The sequence below is a fragment of the Labrus bergylta genome, chromosome 17 (genome assembly GCF_963930695.1).
Source record: "Labrus bergylta chromosome 17, fLabBer1.1, whole genome shotgun sequence".
In the NCBI taxonomy this organism is placed as follows: domain Eukaryota; kingdom Metazoa; phylum Chordata; class Actinopteri; order Labriformes; family Labridae; genus Labrus; species Labrus bergylta.
This window is the reverse complement of record NC_089211.1, coordinates 1,499,359-1,508,956: the sequence shown is the minus strand read 5'-3', so window position 1 is coordinate 1,508,956 and position 9,598 is coordinate 1,499,359. Positions and strand designations below refer to the sequence as shown.

Below are 9,598 nucleotides of genomic sequence, written 5' to 3'. Positions count from 1 at the left end.
ATAAATGGAGAACAGCGCCACCTGTTGGCTGCACGACACTATCCCTGTTTCGTATTCAGTATGGTGGGCGGATGGACTCTTAATCTTTGTACATGTTTGTGTCTATGCCGTTGTGTATGTAGCCTGTTAAGTGCGCAGATAAGTGAATGTTTATGTGTAAATATAGGCCGATATCTGATAGCAATGCACATTCATTGACCAACATACAAAACCATCCACTTGGACATGTACATCAGCTTCTACATGCACTTCTACGTGTACATAACAGAGACACACAGCAGTACACAGGACTAACCTGAAAACATGGACTCATCTACATGATGTTGTTACTCTGTGGAGTTATTTGTGTTTTATACAAGTGTTAAATGATGAACACTGGCCGTCTCTCAACTGGAAGGTTGGGGGTTCAATCCCCAGCTCCTGCAGCAACATGTCCGATATGTCCTTGGGCAAGACACTCACTCAACTCACTGAAGATGCTGTGCACTCATGGACTCCAGTCTGCCCTCAGTCCATTCATGGACTCTTACTGGTCTGTTGGCAGTCTGTGTCCAGAGGTCAAACCTCTGTTCTACCAGTAGGATCCACTGCAGAGAAACATACAGGAGCTCCACAGCAGGCTGAAGCTGATGGACAAACTTCAACACAACATCCTGGAGGAGACAGAGCCTTTTCAAACCAGTGTGGTCATAAAACCAGTCTCCTACCAGCTGGACAAAGAGGGAGAACACTTTGGCCTGACTCTGGACACTGAAGGCTTTTCCCCAGAGGAGCTGTCTGTCAGACAGGTGGGCAAGAAGCTGAGAGTCAGTGGGAAGACAGAGAAGAAGCAGGAGGACGGGAAAGGCTGCTCCTCTTACACACTCCAGGAGTTCAGACAGGAGTTTGATCTGCCTGAAGGCCTGAACCCTGAAGCTGTCACCTGCTACCTGGCTCCAGACGGGAAACTCCACATCCAGTAGGTCAAAGCTCCATGTGTTGAGGAGGCTGAGAGAGAGCTGACTATCAAGAGGAGGTTAGAGGAGGAAACACAGCAGAGTGTGTGTTCACACACAGAAGACAGCAGCACAGAGACACACAACAGTACACAGGACTAACCTGAAAACATGGACTCATCTACATGATGTTGAAAAAATGTCAATGGCATGTGTTCTTTCTAGTTGGCTGTAACAAGACATTGAATATGAGCTTTTATATATTATCATTTTGCTTTTTGTTTTGTACAAAAATCACAAAAGAATATTTAATGTACAGTATTATTAAAAACTGGGGAACTGATAATTTAATACTTGAAAATCTTTTTGAAGGTCTGCATCAGTAAATATGATTAACTTTTATTTTGCTGTGTTTCTTAGATTTCTTTTTTGACAATAATGAGAAAACTTGCAATTAATTTGCAAATTAGATGACATCTTTCACCTGACTTATAAGAAAAGGAGATTTTTCTCTGGTTCACATCATGGGTTCCTAGCACCCCTGGGTGGCAAAAGCTCTCATGGTGACAATTGGAGCCTCTGCTCTAGATTACTAAAGTATTCCCCAAGCTATTCCAGATAATCTCAGTGTTGTTTATTTGGTCATAGTTTTAGTTTGGGCAAGAAATTACCTTAAGACGTATTGAAGAGAGAAATTGAAGGATGTAGTGTTCCTTTAGCATCCACTAGGTGTCGTAGTTAGGCCAGTATTTGGCTTGTTGCTAAGAGTCGATATTGAGGAATTTTTATCTCAGCACCTATGAGTTATAAACTATTTAATTTGGATTTTTGTCTGGTGTGATGACAGGAAAATCTCTTAAGAAATAACATGAAATGATCTCTTAAAACATTATTTTAAGTAATCATTGCTTTACTTTAAATATGTTTTATATGATATTAATTTGAGTTTACTGCAAAAAGTAATACTGTTTTTGGATTCCTGATTTGATTCACATGTATATACCTTTACCAGACAAAAGTATAGAGCCTGTAATTCCTTTAATAATTTTCAATAAGTCAAAAAGTATTTGTTTTATCATGACACAATACAAATGTCAGTATGTCTTTTGTGATTTCACATGGGAGCGTTGTCTCCTGGGTATAGGGGTTCCAGATGTTTTCTTTGTCAAGTCAAGTCAAGTTTATTCTTGTAACATATTTCAGCAACAAGGCCATTCAAAGTGCTTCACACAAGATATTGAAAGCATCATGACAAAGAGAATAAGGAAACCTTAACATAAAAAAATTAAAATCAGAAAACAACCCACTAACAATCACAGAGAAAATACCATTTGAAAATATAAAAAATAAAAAATAAGATTAATAAGAAATATACAAATATGACGTTAAGTGAACAAAAAATATATATAAATAACCTCAAATTTATAATGATGACTTTATTTGCTCTGTGCGCTTTTCAGTGTCATATTGCTCTGAAGTCTTCAACGTAGTCTTATCTTCCCGATGGACACAGAGTCACCTGCTGGTCTTACCTAACTGAGATTGATTCAGGCTCTCAGTTTGCTCCTTCTGTGTCAGGCACAGTCCTAAGGCACCCTGGAAACCCCATCCAGGGGTTCTGTGGTGGTGAAATCCACCCACAGTCATTACACTTCAACTTTACACCAATTTGTTTTCAAGTATTGTGTCCGGTCTGTCAATAAAAGTGAACGATTACTATGAGTAATTAGCTCTGCATGCACAAAATAATCTGGTACTCTGAGTCTTACTGTCCCGCCGGACACAGTTTCAGCTGCTGGCCTCACTTCATCAAAATGGTTTCTGTTGAACAATTCCCTCAGAACATCTTCCTGAGGATTTTGGCTCACAGTTGAAAATAATATTATTTCAAATTTTGACAGAGCTTGACTTCTAGAGCGTCTGCTAATCAGGCAAATTGAAAAATTGGAAAGCAACAAAGGCTTTGGTTGACCTTCACAATGATGTAACTCAACCCCTCTGGGACCTCTCCATGACATAATATAACATAACATTAAAAGCAAGGGGTCCAAACTTTGTGCACACGATACTAATGAACCATTTTCCTCTGTTTCTTTCCCTGTTGTTTACAAGTTTATTTCAGCTTTTACCAGAGGGTTTGGTCTCTCCCTGGCTCCCGTCTGGCTGTCACAGATTTTCTTTCCCAAGAATAGATGGATTGTCCTGTAAACGTGGCACACAAGGGTGGAGAAAAGAAAACTCACTCAGCTTTTGTTTCATTTTCTATTTGTGGACCTCTTGGTTTTTTTTGTCTGAAAAAGTGGTGACAGAATATTTCTACAATGAATCTTTAGATCTCAAAGGCCGTCCTTGTCCTGTCCTCTTCATTCCTCCATGTCTCTTCATGTTTTTCCAACCTTCTCTTATCATGTTATATCAATTCACCTCCCCATGTAAGGGCCTCTTTCATCTCTTCTTCTTCTCTTTGTTCAAACTTCACCCTCCATTAGTTTGGATAGCTGTTGCCTTAACAACTGCTCGAGTCGTCATCCTTTCCTTTCATCTCCTCACTTCTCTTGTAGGATGCTGATTGCAGGCAACACATGTGAGCAGTCACTGACTCATTTACTTCTTCTTTCCTCCATGGCCCATTTTCCTTTCATTCAGTCCCTATACTGTACAGCCTCTTATCACCTTCGTCTGTCTTTCCTAACTCTAACCCTCTCCTCTTTCCTCTCCTCTTAACTTCACCCCGTTTTTCCTGTTTCCTCAGACTAGTAAACTACATTTTAATCAAGAGGGTGTGTTTGGAGCAGACAGTTTTTATTGCCATTACAAGAACCCATGAGTCAGTCTGTGTGGCTGTCTGCATCTGTTTATGTTAAAAGCATTATAGAACCAATTCTGATGAAGTAAAAAACTTTTCTAATTCTTGGTAGAGTTGGAAATGTTTTTCTGATGCAGGTACAAAGATCGGATTCTACCTAATTTTTTTTTTTTTTTAAAGGCAGTAAAACATAAACACACAGGATGCCAGACTTACTTCATGACTAGGATCACACCTAATAAAATGGTCTTTACACACAGACATTGCTGTATACATAATAAAATGTTAATTTAAATAGTAGCTTACTGAGAGTATAACCGGTATTTTTTTGTTTAGTTTTATCTGCTTTCCAGATCCTTTTTACATGCTCTCAATGACAAAATTGAGCAGGGAAGCTCAGTTTATTTATCACGGGGAGTTCCACTTAGCTTGTGAAAACATCTGTAAAATGTCCTCTGTTCTCTGTAAGAGAGACTTCCAAAGTCTATAACCCGTCTGATGTCATCATGATGTAATCAAGGTTAGCTTGGCTTAGAGACTACAGACCTATGACAGATAGCCTCTGTTTCAGTCCAGAGTAGTGGATTTGAAAACCTGGGTGTTAACCAAGCAGAGAGGGACTAATTAAAAAACACAGTTGCGTTATGGGAAATGACAATCCTCAAACTAGAGACTTAAAAAAGTATGTTTGAGGCAAAGGTCAGTCCCAGTGCAGAATGTAGTTTCAAGGTAAAGGACTCTACATTTTTCAAAGACAGAAATAAAGCCGCTATTAGCAAAATGATGGTATTAGGTCAAATCTTGGGCTTTTCAAACCAAAACTGATGTTAAGACTTAATTCATGTGGCTGTGCAAGTCGTCTCTCAGAAGCAAGTCATGTGATCGCATTTATTTTGGAAAAAAATCCATTGTTTGCACCTGTTTAATTTATTTTTATGCCTTTCTCTGATAGGATGATAGACATATGTGAAAGGTGCCACATGTTATATTCAAATCTGTGCCGCTTGCTTGGAGGACTACTGTATGGCCTCCGTACATTAGGGCACAATCTGCCCATTTGTACTTATTTTTTTCTTTTTTTTAAAGATATATTTTTGGGTGTTTTATGCCTTTATTGTAGAGAAAGGGCAGTGGATAGAGTTGGAAATCAGGGATAGAGAGAGAGAGGGGGGAATGACATGCGGGAGAGGAGCCACAGGTCGGATTTGAACCTTAGCAGCCCGCTTTGAGGAAGACAGCCTCCGTACATGGGGCGCACACTAACCACTGGGCCACCAGCGCCCCTGCACTTTTCTTAACCATCATCAAGAACTTTATTGACAAAATCTGAAACTGAACATGTTCTAATTATATAAGGCTGATCAAAATGATATTGTTCCAAGAAAAAGCAGGAAATGAAAGTATAGCAAAGAGAGTTAATAGCTTTTGCTGTTTTTCAACTCTAGTTGGGCCTTTACTTAATCAGGGTAAATAAATATACAGCAATCAGTAACATAACACTACAGATATGAAGATACAATTTAAAGATACAGTGACACGAAATGCATTTAATTATTGCTTAATGATCTATCAAAGCCATGACGATAAAACAGTTGTGAGTGTTTCCAAATGTTATTCTAAGTGGTAACAAGCCACTTTAATATTATTTTGTCCTACAAAAACCATTCACCACATATATCAGTATTTAATAGATAACAATATATAGTCATTTTTGTCTTAATTTGGGTCTTTTGTCACTATTTTTTGCTCTAAAAGGTTCTAAATGGAGAGTCCTGGTCATAAAGATATAAAGTTAGAATTATGATTACAATGTCTGAGGGCTAAACTATGTGTAACACAGTCATGTTTCAGCAACATTAAGCCTCAGTGCCCTTTTGCAGCAACATTACAAGTACATAAAAAATGTTCCTCTGTTACTTATTGTGGTAACATGCTATAGGCAGCAAAAAGGTCAAATATTTTTATAAAGTGTGCTCACAAAGAGCAGCTTCTGTAGCACGACACACACACATGCACACACTCACACATACTTCCTGTGTGACTTTGAGGGTCTCTGGTATTTGAACAGATGTGGCCAGACTGAGCGTGCCTCGATCCCCCCTGACCTGAACGTGCACTTCCTGCTCCGAAAGCTAACACCCAGGCAGAACAATCGTAGTCTGTACCCTCTGAACACATGCACGCACATGCAGAGACACACACACACACACACACACACACACACACACACACACACACACACACACGTGCGCACACACACACACACACACACACACACACACACACACACACACACACGTATTAGCTGCTTTCATTTCTTTGATTTCCCCCTGCAAAGTGTAACATGTCACACAGGAATTTTCTAACATAATTTTGCATACATTTCAATAGGTTAAAAGTGTGTCTGTGTGTGTGTGTTACATCAACTGAAATGTGGCAACACGATCCAGTTCTCAGCTGGGAGATGCTGAGTGCTTTCTCTGTATGAATGTGAGACATCATGAAAATAAAAGCTGAGATGGAGAGCTGAGGCCAAAAGGTGAGGAGAGTGAGACGGACCGGAGAGAAAATATCAAAACAGTTGGGAAGGAAAATGAGAACGAGATAGAAAAACAAGGGAAGACAGTGTAAAGAAAATGTGTGTTATAAATTAAGAAGCAAAGAAATGACAAAATTTTTGTTTGAAAATTAAATGTAGAAACACAAATGAAAAAAAAGAATATGAATGAACTATAATGACAGCCCAGAGACAGTAAAACTCTGAGATGTGGAAAAAAATAGAGAAAACAGTAAACAGAAGAAAAAAGAACAGATGAAGAGGTCGTGGACTATAAGCTGAAACTGTGCCAGTAAGGCCGAATGGAAAATAAGATCCAGTTTGGATAAGTACTACTGGGAGGAGAGCAGTTTAACAGAACACACTGCAACTATCTGTTTTAAGAATTTGACTTGAATCACTATATGCATTAGGATAATATAACAAATGATTTAAAATCGTAAGAATCACTCATTTCCATTGAGGTTTTGTTCTTCAAAAGCTTTAAAGCAAGCTTACGACAACTACACACCAATAAAATGTAGAATTATTGCAGTAACATTCAACAGAAATTAAAGAAAATAAATCAGTTTAAATTATAAATGGATCGGATCAGGGATAGAAACAGAACTTCAATAAATGGCAGCCACAAATGGCTACCCAGGGGCCTTTTCTAGCCAAACATTTTGTTTGACCTTGTAGTAGGGGGGAATCAAGTTTGTTTCTGAAAACCATAACAAGAGATTTATATACCTTCTTCTCGTGAGCGTACATCTTTTCCAAGAAAAATCTTTTCACACACAGATAATGAAAATATTTCCTGCAGTTTCAACTCTGGTTTTCTTTGGAGCAGAACAAAAGAACTGGATGGCAAAGGCCTTCACATGCTGCGATATCCACAGCCTGACTCAAACCTGCAGAAGTTTAAGTAAGGCCACACTAGAGACTTTGTTACAAGGTAGATATTAGGTTCAAGTTTATGAATGAACACCTGCCACATTAATGACAATAGCTATTGCCTTTCAGTTGCTTAATGTATGAATGGTGCATAAACATGCCTTGCATTGCCTAAGCTAAGTGCTTTTCAGCAGATAAAAGCATGCTAACATGCTACATTAAGAAAGTGCTCACGCTAACTTCAGCATGATTGCTTTGTCACTGAAGCATTAGAGGTGGGTATCGTGATATTTTGCGTGGCGATATTATAATGATTCATGGCCGCCAAGTATTGATATTTTTATTATATTAAATGCAAATGTGCTGTTTTAATTTTTGATTGCTGGAGGGGTTGCACAATTAATTTTGAACAAGTTGCATTGTGAAAAATTCATGTTCAAGTTCGATAAGAGTTAAATAGTTCAGATTGTGAAGTGCATGCAGTGTTTTACAGGGTTTTACTTTTATGTGTAGAAATAAAAAGACTGAAGCGAGATGAAGAGACTGAGAATTTTTCTTGATTTAGTTTGAAGGGGACATATTATAAAAAATACTCCTTACAGTGTTTCTGGACATATATTTGTGTAACCTGAGTGTCTAAGGACCCACAAAATGTGAAATAAACCCATCCAGTCCTTTGTTTGTGGTCTGCACAAGTTTTACAACACAGAGAAAAATGCTCTGTTTCAAATGTGCTCAACTTGTGACATCACTAGTAAAAAATCCCCTCCCCTCCCCGGCTATCTCCACCCATGGACTCCACCCAAGTGTATAACAAAACTTTTTCACGTCTGCCATTTTTATTGTCACTACAGAGGAGTGATGTGTACTGGGAAAACTCGGGGAGGGGGGGGGTCATTACATTTAAAGAGAAACACACACCAAAACAGAACGTTCTGAGAGAGCTGGTTTATACAGGGTCACAAACCTCCTCTGGTGCTTGATTCATGTTATATTCTGACCAAAGCACAGCACAGATGAAAAGGTTTATAATATGTCCTCTTTAATTTTTTGGACAAAATATGGAGTTAAAAAAGTTACACTGGAAAATATTGTATCGCAATTCTCAGCATAACACAAAATGTTTAAAATCACAATAATATTGTATCGTAGGGCCTCTGGTGATTCCCGACCCTCGTAAGTATGTTGCTAGGCATTTAGCTCAAAGAACATGACAGTGCAGCGATCCAGCGCTGCTAGCAAGGCTATAGGTTGTTAACATAGTTAAATCACCACCACCTCTTAACCGGTCACACTGGTTGCCAAAGAAAACACTGTAAATAATTTCATGGATTACTTTAAGACTTCATTGGTGTGAAAAAGGTGCTTATAAAAATGCATTGTCACGCTCTTGGGCATTAACACAACAAATGAATCATGACATCGGTTTAAGTAACATTTTCCAGATGTCACCCTTTAAACTGGCCCAAGTTTCTATGTAAAATTGTTTAGGGGTTGATTATTGAGATTTAGTGTCAAAAAGAGAACTGTGAAAAGTGTGCTGGACATATATACTGTAAAGCATACCTCGATAATTTCTACAGATTTAACACCATTATCTTACATGTATTCATTTGTGTGGTTGGTCTTCATTAAATGAGTGGCTGTGGAGCCTGTCATGGAGAAAGTCACCACTGTTCCAACACTCCTCAGGAGGCAGGATAACTGGCTGAGTTCGACAGCATGCACAAAGCATCCAGACTGTGGCTCCATTCCATTAACTCACTTAGAAAAAATTGCGCAAACAGTAGTTGGTGTTGAGCCTCTGTTGCCTCTAAAATGGCATTGCATTGGCACTCGAATGGCTTGAAGGGGTTGCATTTAGTTTGCCTTGTTTCGAAATGTAGTGGAAACTAACGCAGGTAGCTTCTCTTCGCCCACTTTTCAGTGAGTTTTTGTTCTTCAGTTTGTTTTTTAATAATTGTATTTATATAATTGTTGTTTTGGATTTTCTGAAAACGTGTTGAGAGATTAAAGGCTTTATATGCGATTTTATGATCCAGTAGATGCCCTTGAGCACCAGCATGAAATCAAAACAAACGGCTGTTTGGCCACACCTCCTCCACGCTGTAGCCTCCCTCTCTACTCCAGCAACACACCTCCGAGTCCAACCCCCCTCAACTCGCGTTCGCAAGGAGTCAAGCTCCAGCGGTGGATAACATTTCCCTTGTAAAAGCTTTCTTACGGAAAAATGTCAAGTGACGAGGTAAGTAAGACGTTGTTAGTAATGTCATTGTTAAAGCGTTATTTTTTATATCCCGAAGATATGCACCTCTGTTAGGAGATATTTCTTGTATTCTACTCCGGAGTAGGCGAAAGTAATTTGTAGCTTGCAGTTTGCACTGCTACTGCTAGTTAGCCATCTTTTTTAATTTTTTTAATTTT

General features: G+C 38.8%; 1 protein-coding gene across 1 annotated transcript; it reads left to right on the top strand.

Annotated features, from left to right (window-relative positions):
- The first annotated feature begins 476 nt into the window (after positions 1 to 476).
- Positions 477 to 962, top strand: LOC109981692 (heat shock protein 30-like). Its single transcript, XM_020630603.1, is given in 1 exon segment — positions 477 to 962. A coding segment is annotated over 1 exon segment (486 nt).
- The last annotated feature ends 8,636 nt before the right edge of the window (positions 963 to 9,598 follow it).